This window comes from Podarcis vaucheri, assembly GCF_965113315.1.
Source record: "Podarcis vaucheri genome assembly, chromosome: 3".
Lineage (NCBI taxonomy): Eukaryota > Metazoa > Chordata > Lepidosauria > Squamata > Lacertidae > Podarcis > Podarcis vaucheri.
The window spans coordinates 208,116-225,351 of NC_138761.1; the positions used below are offsets into that span (position 1 = coordinate 208,116).

General features: G+C 53.0%; 1 protein-coding gene and 1 long non-coding RNA gene across 4 annotated transcripts in view; both read left to right on the top strand.

Annotated features, from left to right (window-relative positions):
- Positions 1–17,210, top strand: part of LOC309530003 — a 113,759-nt gene extending 96,549 nt beyond the window's left edge. Inside the window, exon 2 of the long non-coding RNA XR_014218585.1 lies at positions 16,636–17,210. This is a non-coding gene — a long non-coding RNA (uncharacterized lncRNA). The remainder of the gene's footprint in view (positions 1–16,635) is intronic.
- Positions 1–17,210, top strand: part of GCKR (glucokinase regulator) — a 20,711-nt gene extending 3,501 nt beyond the window's left edge. Inside the window, exons 2-20 of one of the 3 annotated variants that reach the window (XM_082218438.1) lie at positions 1,841–1,964; positions 3,233–3,417; positions 5,126–5,194; positions 6,344–6,412; positions 6,765–6,838; positions 7,662–7,728; positions 8,066–8,119; positions 9,095–9,189; positions 9,888–9,993; positions 11,040–11,158; positions 11,309–11,407; positions 11,540–11,637; positions 11,899–11,975; positions 12,335–12,431; positions 13,928–14,025; positions 14,232–14,315; positions 14,462–14,611; positions 15,139–15,273; positions 16,066–17,210. In XM_082218438.1, coding sequence (XP_082074564.1) covers positions 1,841–1,964; positions 3,233–3,417; positions 5,126–5,194; positions 6,344–6,412; positions 6,765–6,838; positions 7,662–7,728; positions 8,066–8,119; positions 9,095–9,189; positions 9,888–9,993; positions 11,040–11,158; positions 11,309–11,407; positions 11,540–11,637; positions 11,899–11,975; positions 12,335–12,431; positions 13,928–14,025; positions 14,232–14,315; positions 14,462–14,611; positions 15,139–15,273; positions 16,066–16,233 — 1,968 coding nt within the window. In that variant the 3' untranslated portion in view covers positions 16,234–17,210. Of the gene's footprint in view, positions 1–1,810; positions 1,965–3,232; positions 3,418–5,125; positions 5,195–6,343; positions 6,413–6,764; positions 6,839–7,661; positions 7,729–8,065; positions 8,120–9,094; positions 9,190–9,887; positions 9,994–11,039; positions 11,159–11,308; positions 11,408–11,539; positions 11,638–11,898; positions 11,976–12,334; positions 12,432–13,927; positions 14,026–14,231; positions 14,316–14,461; positions 14,612–15,138; positions 15,274–16,065 lie in introns of those variants that run through there. The other 2 variants (XM_082218440.1, XM_082218439.1) reach the window with 2 other exon arrangements.
- Positions 17,211–17,236: the final 26 nt, after the last annotated feature.

A 17,236-nucleotide genomic window follows, 5' to 3' on the forward strand; every position in this document is an offset into this window, starting at 1 on the left:
GTTCTCCACTTAGGCAGGAAGAACCAGCTGCACAAATATAACAGGAAGGACATCTGACTTGCCAGTAGTATAACTCATGTCCAGATCAAGGGAAGTCATTGTTCCTCTCTGTTCTGCCTTGAATCCACCCTCCCCTCACCCTCCCAGGTCTCACCCAGGCAGCTGGTGGAGGACAGAGGGAGCCCAGGGCCAGGGCAGCTGTGCAAGCCTTTGGGAGACAGAGACACACTGTTGCCTGTGGCACCCCTGACCACCATTCAAGGCACCCCAGGGTGCCACAGTACACTGGTTCAAAACCACTGATCTATTTTTTTAAAATAATTTTTATTAAATTCCCAATTAACAAACCAATCATATCACATTAATTCCAAATTATACCAATACATAATAAACTCCAAATATTTAGCCAAATTTTAAATTTTTGTTGGGGGTACCCATGCTTCAAGTTCAGAAAGGATCCAGTCATCTCATATTTCTGCACCTCTCCCCCTTTGACTGTAAATCTTGCCACCAAGTCTGTCTCATAATGGCGGTTCCCAATTAGAACTGCGTCACGCCAAAAGCCTTTTGTTTCCTTTTCAGATCTTCCGCAAAACAAAGCCTTTGGTTAATAATTTTGTTTCCACACAGTTTATTTTCCCATCTCACTTGCTATCAATCATTGTGGCGGTTCTTTTGGGGGGGGGGGGTGTTAGGTAAATCATATTGAAAAAGAGAAAAGTCCCCCCCCTTTCCAATCCGTTTCAACATACCATTCAAGGCACCCCAGGGTGCCACGGTACACTGGTTCAAAACCACTGATCTAAGCACTCAGGGACAGAGGCAGAGGTAGCTGTCCCGGCACCTGGAACGGCACAGATGCTGTGCACCTGGAGGCGGGGCTATCTGTCCGCGGGGGCAGGGCAATCATCCCAGGGGGCGGGGCGGTGATGACCTGGGGTGGGCCACTGCACCCACTGCACCCCCTTCCTCCACCAGTGCTCAGGGAAGAACCAGACAATTTCCCTGCTGCTGCTGCTGCTGCTCACAGGGCAGACGGGCCTTTGTCCTGGAGTCTGGCACAGGCTAGGAGAGGAGGGGTCATTAAGCATGACAAGGGCCCTTTGACCCTCGCCTGGTGAAAGCAAACATGTTTTGCTCCGTGTCCTGGGCTCCAGGGCAAATGCCAGTGGGAGAGACTGGGATTTAGGTTTGAGCCACCCCAGAGCTGCGAACTGCAAAGCCCAAAGATTCAGTTTGGTTTAATCTTCCTCCTGAGTTTGCCAGCTGCTGCCCTCAGTGCCTTGGCAACCACTGCCTCTGGGCCTCAGCTCCACAGCTGCTAGAGCGGGACAGTCTTCCACCTGGGCCTGAGACCCTTGTGGGGCTGTGGGAGAGCCGTGGCATTCTTAGTCATTTCATTGTCTTTCTATCCCATTGTATCTTTTTCTCCAGGGAGCTCAAGTGGCACCGAGAGCTCTCCTCACTTAAACCCCACAAAAACCCTGAGTGGTACGTTAGGCTGAGAGGCAGTGACCGGCAAGCATAATGGCTGAGTGGGGATTCGAACCCTGCTCTCCCAGGCCCGACACTCTGTCCAGTACATCTCCCTCACTCCTCTCTCTTGGTGCCCTTCCAACAGCGCCTCTCTCGCCTTGCTTGCCATGCAGCCATCAACCAGGGGCCTGCTTCCTCCTCCTGGTGAGCCAGGAGTGATGCAATCACCTGACTGTGCCCTCCAGGAGATAGAGGTGGCAGCCCTGCCTCCCCGCCCCCCGCCCCCCCATAAGCGAGGAATCTCTGCTCTGGACGCAGAGCAATGAGCAGCTTGAATTTTAACTGCCTGGATTAATCATTACAGCAGAGGCCTGATAAGGCCGGCAGAAGCGGCATCCGGAGCTCTGAGCCTGTTCTTGGCCTTGAACATGCGGGGCACCAAGAAATACCCTCATGTCATCGAGACGCCAGGCCAGGCCAAGTGGGAGGTAAGGACGGGCGCAGGAGCTGGGTGGGAGAGAAGGGCCAGCACTTCCCTGCAAGGGCAGGGGGGCAAGTGGAGCTTGGTGAAAGGAAGCCTGGCTTCTGAGGGGTGGGGAGCGGGGGGTGGGTGCCTGCATGTCTTCGGAAGGAAGCTTCTTTTGTCTGAGTGGCACCACCAGATGAGGAGAAAAGGGGGGGGTGCACCCAGCGCCTGCCCCTAGAAGACGGGTCCGTGCATAGCTCTGTCACTGAGCGCCGGCCCTGCATGCAGAAGGCCCCACAAGTGCAAGAGCCCGGCTGCAGGATCAGGCCAACAATCCCCTATCTAGCCCAGCTTCCTGTTCTCACAGTGGCCAGGCAGACGCCCCCGGGACTTGAGGGGCGCCACAGCCCCCTCTGCCCACCTGCCATTTCCCAGCAGGACCTCCTGTTGCCGCAGGTCCCAGGGCTGCGGAAGAGAAGGCAGCCTGAGTCCCCCAGGGCTGTTGAACGGAAAGATGCTGAAAGAGGGCGGGAGGGAGGGAGGGCGGGTGGTGCTCTGTTGGAGTGGGGAGTGGTGGCCTCTCTGGTTGGTATGAGTGCCTGAATCATAGAACCAGAGACCTGTAGAGTTGGAAGGGACCCCAGGGGTCATCTAGCCTAACCCCCTGCAATGCAGGAATGACAGCGAAAGAATCCCTGCCAGAGGGCCACCCAGCCTCTGCTTAAAAACCCCCAAGGAAGGAGAGTCCACGGCTCTCATTGTCAGAAGGTTCTTCCTTAAACTTCAGAACCTCTTCCTTGCCCCTTGAGGAGCCCTCCAAGGATGGGATATTCTCCCCCGTGCACTGCAACATATCCTGGGAGGAGGTTTGATCCAGGACCTCAGTACATTTCCAAGCCTCTTTCTGAAACTCCTTGAGAAGAGGCGCCCCATATCTGGACGCTGGATTGCATGTCCCTTTGAGGCTGCAGCCGCACAGCATTGATGTGTCTGATCATATTGTGTATGTCAGCCACAGTGAGTCATGGTGTTGGCAGATTAGCATCTAAATAAAAATAGAAATTTGTCATGGATTTGCATGGCAGCCCTGTGCACAGGTGCTCAATGGGACAAAGATTCTGGGACATGTGTCCCAGGACTTCAAAAGTCCTAGGTGGAAACTCAGCAAAAATGTGCCACCTACCAAGGGAAAACCCACCGGGAAGTCTAGGCAGGCACAGCTTCTCTCAGGGTGGATCCCAGGAGATCTCGGAGGGATCTTATTGCCCCCCTTGCGTCTGTTCCCCACAGCTCCCTCCCTTCATGCCTTTTTCTCCCAGCTGGCAGGGTACGAGGCTGCCTTGCCCATCACAGAGAAGTCCAACCCCATCACCCGGGAGCTGGACAAGGCAGACGCTGCACAGATCGTCCAGCTGCTCAGAGACTGTGATGCAGAAATATTCCAGGAAGACGACGAAGCGCTGGTCAACTACAAGGTGACTCTGCCTCTCCCTGCCTACTTGCCTGGGGGGGGGGGGTGATCTGGAATGTGACCCTTCAACACTGTAGAATCATAGAATAGCAGAGCTGGAAGGGACCCTGTGAGTTTCCAGACAGGAGTTGATCATGATGAGGGTTTGCCAAACGTGTCTTCCTCTTATTTTTTTTTTTATAAAATTTTTATTGGTTTTACAAATTTTTTTAAAACAAACAAACACATAAAAAGACATACAAACACGTATTGTTTCATAACATTTTTTCCATAAACCTCTCTTCTTGGACTCCCCCATACCTCCCCTTTCTGCATCCCAATGTCCATAGTTTTTTGACAACTTCTAAATATTTCTTTCCAACCTCTGTCATCTTAATCTTTTCTTTAATCTAATCTTATATCACTGTAACCCTTTCTTTCTGAAAACCTCGACATTCTAGCATTCGTCAAGTTTATAGTAGTCCTTAAGATAAATTTTAAATTTCTTCCATTCTTCTTCCGCCGTCTCCTTTCCCTGATCACGGATTCTGCCAGTCATCTCAGCCAGTGTCATGTAGTCCATCACTTTGATCTGCCATTCTTCCAGGGTGGGTAGATCTTGTGTCTTCCAATACTTCGCGATGAGTATTCTTGCTGCTGTTGTAGCATACATAAAGAAAGTTCTATCTTTCTTTGCACCAATTGGCCGACAATGCCCAAGAGAAAGGCCTCTGGTTTCTTAGGGAAAGTACATTTAAGTACCTTTTTCATTTCATTATATATCATTTCCCAGAAAGCCTTAATCTTCGGGCACGTCCACCAAAGATGATAGAAAGTGCCTTCAGTTTCTTTACATTTCCAACACTTATTATCAGGCAAATGGTAAATTTTTGCTAGCTTGACTGGGGTCATGTACCACCTGTAAACCATTTTCATAATATTTTCCTTTAAGGCATTACATGCCGTAAATTTAATACCGGTGTTCCACAACCATTCCCAGTCAGCAGACATGATGTTGTGACCAATGTCCTGTGCCCACTTAATCGTGTCTTCCTCTTAGCTCATTTCTACTCTTCACCCTGAGTTTGTGCCTGTGGTAAAGGTTGTTCTCTAACTGGAGCGCTTGCAGGCCAGTGTTTCACAACTGTCAGTGTGATTTTTAACGATTTGCCTTGAGGGCACCTTTAACCTCTTTTGTTGTCCACGGGTATTTCACTTTCCATTCTTAAGTTGGGAAGAGAGTAGTACGGTACTTTGGAAGACGATAATCAGGCATCCAAACAACATGACCAGTCCAATGAAGTTGATGTTGGATGCATTACAGTAGTCCAATTGTGAAGTTACCAACACATGAATGACAGCTAAGCTATTTCTGACCAGAAAAGGGTGTAGTTGGCACACCATCCTAAGCTAACATGAGGTGTCCCTTGCCACAGAGGTCACCTGAGCCTCCAGTAGCAGAAATTAAACTGGCAGCACCCCCAGACTACAGACCTGCTCCTTCAGACGAGGCACAACCATGCCCTGAACTGGCGAACCCCCCATCTTCTGCATCTGGGAACCACTCACACACACCCACACACCCCAAGGTCTCTGTCTCACCAGCATTGTCTCAGTTTGTTGGCAGCCATCCTGCCCACTGCTGCACCTGGGCACTGGTTTAGAACAGTCATAGCAGATGCGATGGAGAAATAGCACTGAGTGCCACTGACACGCTTTTCTGTCTCCCCCAGAGGCTGTACAGCGAGTCAGTGCTGAAGACCATGGTGGACATAATTGCCAAAGTGCAAGAGGTGCTGAAGGTATGGCAGGAGGCAGTGTGTGTGTGTGTGTGTGTGTGTGTGTGTTGTTGTTGTTGTTGTTGTTGTCGGGATGTGTATAAATGCTAGGAGAGGATATAATAATTAGATATTATCTTTCCTTCATCATGTTTGTGAGTTCAACGGAGTGCCCATCCCTTTGCAGCTTAAAGGGGAAGCTGAAATAGGCTAGTTTTAGCCTTTTCTGTTTAAGTAATCCAGGATGCTTAAAGGCAGACTGGATTCTCCTGGGATTTCCCCCTTTTCTCCCCCTTAAAATATCTGCTGTAGAGTAACAGATGCAGCAGCTTTTTTCAGGCAGGCTTAAAATGGTAATTCAAACACATAATTAAGTTTAGCTTAAATGAAGTTTCTTCACATTTAGCTTCAAAGCTAAAATGTAGGCGTTTCTTCACATTGGCGGCAGAGTGGAAAGACTGAGATACAAAAAAATGCTTGATTACTGTCAGGGAAGAGTTAGAAGTTTCCAGTTTCTCAGAGGGAGAAAGCTTTCCCCAAGGAGGGAAGGAGAGCAGTGACTCTAACAGAAGAGAGCAAGAGGAAGAAGAGGGAGGGACCGGCTGTTCCCAGGAAAGGAAAGGCTTCAGTTCTAGCTCAGATTGGGAGGAGGGGAGATGCAAGCCAGCTCTAGCCAGGAGGGTAGGAAAAAGAGATCGGAAGGGCGCCTTCGCCATTTGGAGAGTGGCTGGTCACGGAGAAGCAGAGCTCAGAAGGTAGCTGAAAGAAGTGACTCTGAGGAAGAAGAGTTAAGAACCGTTTATAAGATTATTTTGTTAATACGCAATAAAAAGTTATAAAAGAACAAGAAGCGTTGGTGTGGTGACCTGAAGAGGACAAGGACCAGTCCTGACAATGACCTTCTTCCCAAGGTGAGGGGAAGTGACCTGGCAGGGCAGCTTACTCTACGGCATTATCCCCTTCATGCAATAGATGTTGGTTATACTGTATGAGATTAGTTATCTCACATGTCCAGCTACAACCACCGTTTCCGCTGGATGGAGGGCAAAACTATGGTGGAGGCCAGCTATTCCGTTGCTTATGAGGACTGGGCTAGAGGGCCTTTGGCAGCTGGGCCAGGATCAGCTGAGTGGGTGGACACCCAGCCTATTTGTCTCTTCCTTCTTTCCTCAGGAGCCAGACAACACGCTCATTGTGCTGAGTGGAGGGGGAGCCTCTGGCCGGATGGGCTTCCTCATGGCGGTGAGTGCCTCCTGCCTCACCCTCCTCTTCCTTCTGCTCCCCCCTTTCTCTCAACCCCCCCCCCATGCCTGGAGATAAGGGCTGTGCAGCTAATGAAGAGGGCTTGCTGATGCAGGGAGGGCTGCTGCCATCTGTGGGGCATCCCTGGGGAGCCAGCGCTGGAGGGTTTGCCACTGAGCCTGGCTCAGGGCTGCAGCGGGAGGGGGCACCTGCCGGGGATGCCACACAGGGACTGCATTGCTAGGAAAGGCAGGCTTTGCACTGTGGCCTTTGGGGTGGTCCCTCAGAGCGGGGGGGGGGGGCACAGGTCGCCCCACACCTCCCTGACTGTCTTTGTGTCTGTTTTTCCTAGGTATCCTTTAACATACTCCTGAAGGGGTTGGGGCAGCTGCCCCAGTACACGTATATAATTGCTGGTGGGGACAGGTAAGGAGACAGGATGAGCCATTTGGTACTCTAGGCTACTAGACTGGTGGGGGGGTGTCTGGGACATGTGGGGGACAAATTGTGCAGACCTGAGTTTGGAGAAGAGAGTCTTTTGCATGTGTGCATTTGTGTGGTGCTGGTGGTGACTGGAGCTCTAGGATGCAGAGTTTCATGTTCGAGGGTTCAGAGTTTTGGGTGGATTTGGAGGGCAGGGCGGGATATGATTTATCCTTCCTCTTACTCACTTGTGTTAGTTAGCAGCGTGTAAAATGACCATCCTCATACCCTCCAACATGTCCAAGCAGAAAACTAGGGTGCACTTATTTCAGGGCCAAGATCTCGCTTGAAAGCATGGTCCCCCCAAATCAGATGCCCTGATTAAATTGGGACAGTTGAAGGGTCTGCATCCCTTTGCAGCATAAAATGTGGAAACTTCTAGGACAAGGTGGCTTAACCTTGTTACAGAAAGTTTCAGACCTGATCCCAGCAGAAGCAGCAGTGAAAACAAGAGAGGCAGAATTTGACATTATAAAAATATGGTTGAGATAAAAAAATGGAGTCTAGACTAAGCATCCTTTCTCTTCAGCTCCATGGTGAAAAAGAGACTGAGGAGGGAGGAAGTGGTAAGGAATATTTTCATTTGTTACTTTTCCTACCATGGGGAAGCAGGGGATATGACCTCACAGAGTGTCCTCTTTAGCAATTTATAGGGGATCTTCAGGTGTCTTAACCCTTTGCTTATCCAGCAAAACTTGAAATCTCATTTTGGCTGCAAATTTAGTTCCCCCACAGACAAGTGCATTTTTTATGCCTCTTCTCACAGGTCTCTTGTAGCCTCCCTGGAGGGCCCTGAGGACAGTGCGCTGCTGGGCATTGAGGACCTAAAGAAGGTGAGGCTGCTGGGGTGTGTGTGTGTGTGTGTGTGTGTGTGTGTGTGTGTGTGGAGAGACCCTTGCCTACCAGCACCCTCGGCGCTGAGTACCCAGCGGCTCCCCAGAGCTGCTGTTGCAAAGGAGCAAGCACCAGCTACAGATTCTTCTGATGGAGAGCAGCTCCACCAGGGACATGTTTCCCTTGCCTTGCTGGCAGGAAGAGAGCCCACAGGTGCTCTGGGCAGGAGAGCTGATGGGTGCCTTTGGTCCTGGGTGGGCTGGGGGGGGGTTATGGGCAGCAGCAGCAGCATAACAGTGACAACTGAGCTCCCTTTTCTCTCTCCTCCTCCTCCAGGTCTGTGAAGGGAAAAAGAAGGTCATTTTCTTTGGGATTTCATGTGGTTTGTCTGTGAGTATTTCATGCAGGACAGGAGTGGAGGGAGGGATGGGAGGGAGGGAGGGAGGGAGGGATGGGAGGGAGGGAGGGAGGGAGGGAGGGAGGGAACCCTCCCAGTTCCTGTAGGAGACGAAGGGATCTCTCTGTTCCAGATGGGCAGGGGAGCAGAAGACGAGAGGGATGTTGCACCCCCCCCCAGCCAGAAGGTTTCACGTGGAGGACCACAAAAGCCACCTCTGACAAACTCCCTCAATGTCAAGTCCTTAGGTGTGTCCAGTGGATGTTTCTGCTGGCAATGGAGAAGGGCCACTGGAGCTCAGTGGCTGGAGCATCTGATTTAGGGCAGGAAGGCACAAGTTTGATCCCCCATCTCCGAGTGGCACAGGAGGAGATCCCTGCCTGAAACCCTGGAGAGCTGTTGCCAGTCAGTGAGGCAACGTGGAGTTAACTATGGAGCCTGCTGCTGCAGGAGGCCGTCAGGGCCACTGACTTGCAGGTCTTTGAGAGGAGGCAAGAAATACATGAGGGGGAGAGGGCTATCAGTGGCTGCTAGCCACAACGGCTACTAGTCACAATGGCTCTGCTCTGCCTCCACCATTGGAAACAGCAATGCTTCTGAATACCAGTGGCTGGAAGTGACGGGAGGGGAGAGTTGATCATGGGCTCGACTCTTCCTTGCGGTTTCCCTTTGGGGCAGCTGGTTGGCCCCTGCGAGAACAGGAGGCTGGGCTGGCTGGCCTTCCTGTGGCTTGATGCAACAGGCTCTTCTTCGGCAGTTGCTCTGTGTTTTGTACATTGGTGCCAGGCCTGGAAGAGGAAATATGGGTCTGGGAGACGGAAGTAACCCTTTCCAAGCCGGGGTCCCCTTGGAGCTTGGCCTTGGAGGAACATGGCCTTTGGAGCAGAAGCTGCCTGCCTGCGCCTGCAACTAAGGCATGGCCACTGTGGCTGGGGCCGCCTCACACGGGCTCTGCTTGCTTGCAACAGGCTCCCTACGTGGCTGGGCAGCTGGACTTCTGCATGAACAACTTGGACATCTATGTCCCAGTTCTGGTGGGATTCAACCCAGTCACCATGGCCAGGTAAGGGGGGAGGGGCAGGGGCAGGTCCAGAAGAGCTGCAGGGTGAGCTGCCAAACACTTTGCCCAGTCTGGCCAACCCTGTTCAGAGCATCTCGTGTGCCAGAGGCCAGAGGCGCTTGGCTGGGGGAGAAGAAGGCAGCTAATGGAGATGGGTTGAGGATTAAATGTGTAACTTTAAATTTAAATCACCAATCCCACATGTGGTGGGGAAATATGAGAGTAAACAGGCTGTGAAGCCCTTTTAGCAGAGTAAAAAACACACAGCCGCTTTTGCAGCTTACTGGAATCTAGGAATTAGGCAATTACACCTCTTATCCCAGTTTATTTGTAGTCTGCTGACTTTCCCCCCTTTGTGCCCTTTGTTAAGAATGAACTACACATTTTAGTAAGATAATCAAGAAATCCCCAGCTAAAGTAGAATGAGAGTGAGTATGGAGTGGGATGTGTAACCTTCTTTCTGCTTCAGAGGTTGGGCTTTGAAAAATGTTCATCTGCATTAACAGTAATCTATAATGGACGTTCTAAATTCTCCCTGTGGCAAGCAAGAGGAGGTCTATGTGGGGCTCTGGGGAGGGTGACCTTGTGGAGGTGAAGAAAGTGATGAAGTGGCTGGACAGCGTCAGAATCCAGCGGAGCAGGGGGGGGGATCTGGGCAAGAGGCCCCTGCCTGCCCTCTCACACCACCCATCTCCCTACAGGACAGACAAGATTGAGGGCTTCCACTCCACCTTCCGGCAAGTGGCCGAGAGGATGGAGAAGCTGCAGGAAACCCACCAGGCCTTCATCCTCAATCCTGCCGTGGGGGTGAGTGCTGGGGAGTGGGGGGGGGGGCCTTCCCTGTGCTTCCCTCATCAGACCTACCATCCCTGCGCATCCATAGCACATACAGGCATTGGTGGGGCGAGGGTGGTCCACTGGAGAGAGCAGCCCACAGATAGGGGGCAGGGGCTGTCACCTCTGGCCGAGCCCATTCTCAGGGTGTCACCTGCTGCACCTCCCTCAGGTGAAGCACCTGGAAGAGGCCCGTGGATGGTCAGGGTTCTTCAAAAGGCTTTGGTGCCATCAGTCAGTGAGGAAAGGGTGTGCCAAGCCAACATCTCTCTGCAGGCAGGAACCTGTTCTAGAGTAGAACCCGCTGTCAGAGGCTTTGTGCTGTCCAGCTGGCCATAGATAAGACTCCCGGCTCCCAGCCAGTTCCAAACAATTGATTTATTTGACAAAGTTCAAACGTACATCTCCAGCGTTTCCATTAGCCTCCTTCCCCTTGAGCGCAGTTGCTCCCTCTAAACTTACTTCCTCCTTTTCCGCACCCAGCATGCAAGTCTGCGAAAACTCCTCCCCTTACTTCCTCGGTGTACAGCCTGACTTGTCCCAGGCTCATCTTCCTCCCCCTCTACGCCAGACTGACTGTCAGACGACAAGCTGCTGATGATCTCTTTAGGCTCTCTATAACTGCTGGTTTCTGTCCTTTCATCTTTTCCCGTTTGCCTCTCCCTGACATCCGCCCCCCTGTGCGCCCCATTCCCTGCCCTCCCCAGCACTCACATATATGAGAAAAATGGAATTCAATAAGCATGTTTACCTGAAATCTACTTCCTTCAGGTTCTATCTTTCAGGGCAATTTGTTTCGTCATCAGCCCTGCAAGGGGGGGGGGCTGTGGGCATCAGGGTATGCTTTAGTTGTGCTCCAGTATAAGAGCTTGTTCCCAGGAAGGCCTGCGATGGGCTAGTGCAGGCAGGCAGGATTGCCAGCCCAGTCCATGGGGCCCTGATCTCTGGCACATCCTGGCAGCTGCCATGGGGCATTGGGACCAGGCAGGGACCGGTCTCAGCCCGCTGTGCTCTTTCAGCCTGAAGGGCTCACTGGCTCATCCCGCATGAAGGGCGGCAGCGCCACCAAGATCCTTCTGGAAACTCTGCTCCTGACTGCACACAAGACAGTCTCCAAGGACAGCGAGATCTCAGAGAAGTGAGTTATGGAGCAGAAGCCAAGCAGGGCAGTCTCTGGGGGCTCCTCCATGGGGCGGGGAGAGGAGCCTCTCTTAGCTCCCAGTCCCTCTCCTGGCAGCTGACCAGCAGCACAAAGCCCAGCAGAGTTCTCTCTGAATCCTCTCTGCAGGTGTCTTCTGGAAATCCTCCGCACCTATGAGCGGGCCCACAAAGTCACCTATGGTCAGAGCAAGAAGATCGCTGCCCTTGTGAAGCAAGCAGGGACCAGGTGAGCCTCAGGTGGGCAGGAATTTATTCACAGCAACCAGAATTTATCTTCCTTGAACCTCAGCTCCTGTGGGCTTTGGCCTGTCAAAAACTCTCTGCCCCCCAGCACAATCTCTGCCTCTCTCCGCCACAGCCTACAGAAGAAGGCTTATGTCTACCTGGTCGGCTGGCATACCCTGGGCATCATCGCCATCATGGATGGGGCCGAGTGCATCCCCACCTTTGGGGCAGGTGAGCCCTACCAGGCAAGGAGGGTGAATTCAGTCTGGGCAGAGAGTGGTCCTGTAAATATGGGACCCACCGCCACCTGAATGTCCCCATTCCCCAGGCCCAGGAAATGTCATGTGCTGGAGGAGGCTGCAGGCGATTGGCAGGAGGTGCCAATGCGTGTGCATGAGTGTGTGTGTGAGAGAGAGAGAGACAGAGAGGGCGGGGGTTCCTTCCTAGGCAGACACATGAACTCTCTTTTCTGCTTCTCCCTTCATGGCACAGACATCAACGATGTCCGGGGCTTCCTCATTGGGGACCGCAGCGAAATGTTCAACAGAGAGGCTGATCTGATTGCACAGGCGAGTGGTCAGAGGAGGAGGTTGTTTGGACACCTCCTAGGCTGGGGTCTTCTCCTTCTCCACCTCCTCCTCCATCTCCTTCTCCTCTTTTCGGGGCTTCTACAGAAAGGGGACACCAAACCCAAATGCACGGGCCCAACCCCGAAAGCAAGAGGAGCTGCGCCCTCCAAGGGTCACCCCCTTCTCCAAGGCACATGAGAGTTGGGCACACAGACCAAGCAGTGCCAGGGCTTCCGAGGCAACAGCCAGCTCATCTCATTTCTGGTAGATCAGGGCCAACCCATAACTCAAGACCCCCCACATGCCCCCCCCCCGAAGCCAGGCATGGACAGCTTCTTCTTTCTGTTTTTCTCCTGCAGGGCCCCAAGTTTGCTTTCTCTGAAGAAGATTTTGTGAAAACAATCCTCCCATCACTGACGGAGCTGGATACCGTCCTCTTCCTTTTCACAGTGGATGGTGAGAGACCGGGGGGGGGCTGGGGGGCACAGGGGCCTCTTGGGAGATGCAGGAGAAAGGAAAGGCATCTCCACATGGTTAGACTATGGAGGCAGAGATGGCCACCAAGTTGGCTGTTATACTCTGAAGAAAATTCATGGAGGACACAAGGCTGGGTTCTGCCTGCACTGTCAGAGTCAAGATACTTCTGAATAGGACCAGTTCCTGGGCCCCAAGTGGAAAGGGGGCTGGCTGCTGCTGCTGCTGCTGCTGCTGCATTCAGATCCTGCTTGTGGGCTTCCTTTCGGTTGGCCACTGTGTGAGACCAGGATGCTCCGCTAGATGGGCCTCCTTTGGCCGGATCCAGCTGCAGGGCCCTTTGGATGTTCTAGGGAGCCATGAGGTGGGAGGACGAGGGAGTCTGCAGCTCAGCAAGCACAGAAGGGATGGCAGAAAGGGGGCTGCTGGAGCCAGCGCTCTGAGGGCTCCTGACCCCCTACCCTCTTTGCTGGTTCAGAGAAGGGGCTGCAGCTCAGCGGCAGAGCAGGAGGCGGCTCCGAGGTCCAGCCACCAGCATCTCTAGGTGAAAAGAATCACAATCTGCAAGGCATGTGAGAAGAGTCTGGCCATAGTGGTTGGATCAGGTTATGGATGGCATGGGGAGGGTACATGAATTACAACTGCCAGTCTTCCATGTGCCCATCCTTGGCAGCAAAATACAGAACTAGGCTGCAAAGCATTATATTTTCTGAGCAAATCCAGCTGCTTGATATTTTGTTCTGTTTTCTTATATTTTGCTGGAAGCCATTCAGAGTGGCAGGGGCAACCCAGGCAGGTGGCTGGGGTAGAAAAAATATATCATTATTACTACTACTACTACTACCACCAAAGGTTAGCTGGCTTAGCCCCTCTTAACAAAGAATCCAGCAACAACTTATAAAGTAAGTAGAATTAGTGTTTACTTACTTAGCAGTCTTGCATTGGATCACAGCAAAGGCAGCAGTAAAACTATGCAGGTAAAATACTTAAGGGTTTCAAAATATATAGCTGATTCCAAAATTGGATTGTGCAGTCAGGGAGATCGCCAACATCCGTCTGACTTGAAGACATGGTGAAGAAGTGAGAGAGAGAAGCGACAGGAAACAGAGGAAATGACATCACACAGAGCTCTCTCTCTCCACCTTTTACATTTCTATGGTCCAAATCTGCCTGTCTAGCAATTTACAGCCCTGTGGTTAAATAGCCCCTATACTTCTTAACTGTTGAATTTTGAATGCTAATCTCCTACACACAGGGGGCCATCCTGTCCCCCAGAGCCCCTGGAGACAATCCTGGGCTGCCTGGACCAGTGGCTGGCTCCACATCAGACAGCCCCACCTGTGAGTCAAAGGCACTTGGATCGGCTCCTCTCCCTCCTTTCCGTAAAGGGAAACAGCTGGTGGGGGAGTGAGCACCCTCAACCCTCTTGTGCTGCCTTCCTTTGCCACCAACACCCCTCTCTCCTCTCTTGACTGCAGACAACCTTGATGAAGTGGAGAAGTTGGTGGTCCAGGTGAAGGAGAGGACCTCCAACGTGCAAGCCCTTTCTCATGCCACAGTTGGGCAATACCTGCCGGTAGGTGCTGTCTGCAAGGTGGGCATGTTTGCAGGCCTCAATACCCGATGACTGGTGGCTACTGGTCACGGTGGCTATCATCCATGGTCCACTGCCCTGGAGGGGCAGAATCACACATGCAAGAGGGCTCTGCCCCACCCATTGAGCAAGCCCCTTTTGGCTGACTGTTCCCCCTCTCTCCCTGCTTTGCCCCCTGCCCCCGCCAGGCCTCGCTCAAGAAGCTCTTCCCCTCCATCATCAGCATCATGTGGCCCATCCTCTTCCTGGAGTATGAAGGCAAGTTCATCCAGGTGAGGAGGGGGCAGTGGGGAGCGGGGAGCCACTGGCAAGGGGGAGGGGGGAGTTGCTTTGTGTCCAGGCTGGAGCCCCCCCTGGCCTGGCCCTTCTCTGCCCACCCTCCCCTTGCCCATTCAGCCCATCCCCCGTCCCTTTGCAGAGGTTCCAAAGGGAGCTCAGCACCAAGTGGATCTTGAACACAGTCAGCACCGGGGCTCACGTGCTGAAGGGCAAGATCCTGCGCAATTACATGGTGGACCTGCGAGTGAGCAACTCCAAGCTCTTCTGGCGGGCCGTCAGCATCCTGCAGGTACGGGGGGGGGGGGTATCCCAGAAGGCTCCCCTGCAGGGCCATGGAGCTAGTCGGTGGGTGTCCTCTTCCCAGGGGGAGGGCTGGCCAGCAGAGCGCCAGCAGAGTCTTGCTTTGGCCACAGCAGTGCCTGGCCAGCCGAGGTCTTCCGCTCAGTCCAGCTCCCTCCTTCTTCCAATTTCTAACACTGAGACCCTGCCTGTCTCCCAGATTTGCTTGTGCTGTATCTCAATCATCCACTAAGATGCATTGGGAAGCAGTGGCAGGCTTTATCCTTGTGATCCTCACAACAACCATCTTAGGGAGGCTACTCACGGAAAGACAGTGCCTGGTCCAAGGACGCCCATGAGCACCGTCAGGGCAACATGGTGACATGAACCTGAGTGAAGTTTGCTCACATCACAGGGGCTCTGTGGGGCCACCACCTTGCGGGAAAAAGCAGAGCTCAAGGCCCCACACTCAGGAGGGACCTGTGCCCTTTGCCACCCCCTGGCAGCCCCCCCCCCAACTTCCCTCTCTCCCTCCAGAGGTTCTCGGGCCAGCCTCATGCCAAGTGCCTGGAAGGTCTCCTGCAAGCCATCTATGACCCTGAGCCGCTCTCTGAGGAGCTCCGCACAGCTCCAGTCTCCAAGCACATTGCCGTAGCAACAGACAAGAGCAAGGTGGGCAGGTGTTCTCTCCCTCCCTCCCTCCCCCCCCCCCCCGCACCTGCCCATCCCACTTCATCTGGTCATCCCACACTTGTGCCATGACACAGGAGGTACAAGTCACACCAAACACACCTCTTATTGCTGTTTATTTGTGGTCTACTGACCTTTCCATTCTCTGTCCCCATTGCTAAGAATGAACCACCTGTTTTAGTAAAAACAAAAAGATTTTACTTTCATTCAATACAGACAGCAAATAAATCAAAGTGGTATGCAGGTAAAACTACTTCTTAGTTGCAAAATGCAAATTTAGTTTCCAAAATGGAGTACGGTATCCCAGAAGAGCCCATATATGTGCATCTGCTCACATTGCTGGCTTGAAAGGAAAAGAGAAACTGGGGAAAGGAGGAAGAAAAGATTAAGATGCCCAAACCAATGGCTTCAAGTTACAAAAAAGGAGACACTGATTAAACATCAGGAAAAAACTTTCTGACAGTGAGAGGTGTTTGACAGTGGAACCGTCTCCCTCGGATGCTGGTGAACTGTCTTTCCTTTGAGGTTTTAAAGCAGAGGTTGGATGGCTGTCCTGGGTGCTCTAGCTGAGATTCTTGCATTGCAAGGGGTTGGACTAGATGGCCCTTGGGGGCCCTTCCAACACTATGGTTCTAAGATCTTTTGTCCTATTTCCTGCCACAGGAAATGCAGGAATACAGGAACTCTGTACTCCTTAACCCTTTCATATGCTTATTAACAAACACAATGGTCAGTTTGACTGCAGATTTCCCCACATCTCTTCCATTTGCCCAGGTTGTACCCACAGCCCTGCTCTGCCTCCTGCGTAGCTGCTCGGTGCCAGAGGCCCGCGCCCGCCTGGATGCTGCTCCCTCCCTCCGAGCCGCCCTTGACACTGCGCTGAACGCTCCTGGAAGGAAGCGGGGGGCTGACAAGTCAGAACCTGATGAGCAGAGCACATAGGGGGGGGCACTTCTTCCAAGGGGTCCCACAGCCTCAAGCCCCAGACGGTCTTCCAAGCAGAGGCACTCAGCCTGCCGAGAGAGAGGCCTCCTCGCCTGAGACTGCCCTGCTGGTGCTGGCCTGTCTTCTCCCCGTGGGGAAAGGGGTGGAGGGAAGGGATGAGGAGGCATCTGGGATGAGAGCTACCGGAAGTGAGGCCAGGACAAGGATCCTGCTCTGCCAGGAAACAGGTTCTTCTTCCTTTTGGGAGATGGATCTGTGCCTCTGGGGAATGCCCTTCTTTGCCCCCTGGCAGGGTGAGCCTTGCCCCCAAACGACTCCCTTGTCTCAGGAGCTGCCCTGCCATGCCCTGTCCTGCCCTTCTCCTCCATGCACCCCCGGCATTGGGCTGCCATGCGAAAGTGGGTGTCAGCCTTTCCTGCCAGCCCCTCCGATCTGTGCTTTCTCCTTGCCAGCTCACATCCCTGGCCCTGCCACCTGTGCCCTCTTCTGCAAGGCTGGCTGCCTGGTGGACCATGGCGTGCTACTGGGGAGACAGGAAGGGCTTCAGATTCCCAGCCTGCCCTTCCACAGCCACCAGCACCCAGCTAGGCAGCGCGGACTGGGCGCCATCCACCTGCAGACTCAGCCCAAGCCAGGTGGGTCTTAGAGAGGCCTTCTCCAGGTCTCATGAAATGTCCTGGGGGACCTTGCAAGGCTTGCAGCAAATTGTCTGTGGTGCCTGTAGTCAGTATATGCTGGCAGTGTCATTGTGTGGGCATGGCAGGTGGGTTGGGGGTAAAGGGACCTGGGTCCCCCCTGCCCCCTGGAGCCCCTGCCCCTTTCTCTGTCTCAGTGCATGAGGCTGGCACAGCTCATTTCCTTCGTTTCTGCCCTGGAGCCTGAGGTTGACTGTGTCGCTCCTCCTGTCTTTGACAGGGAACCAGCTGGCGAGTTCTGGGCTCCTCTCTTTTTGTAATAAAAGATTTGTCTGTGCACTGGGTGTCCTGTTCTTGCTCGGTTT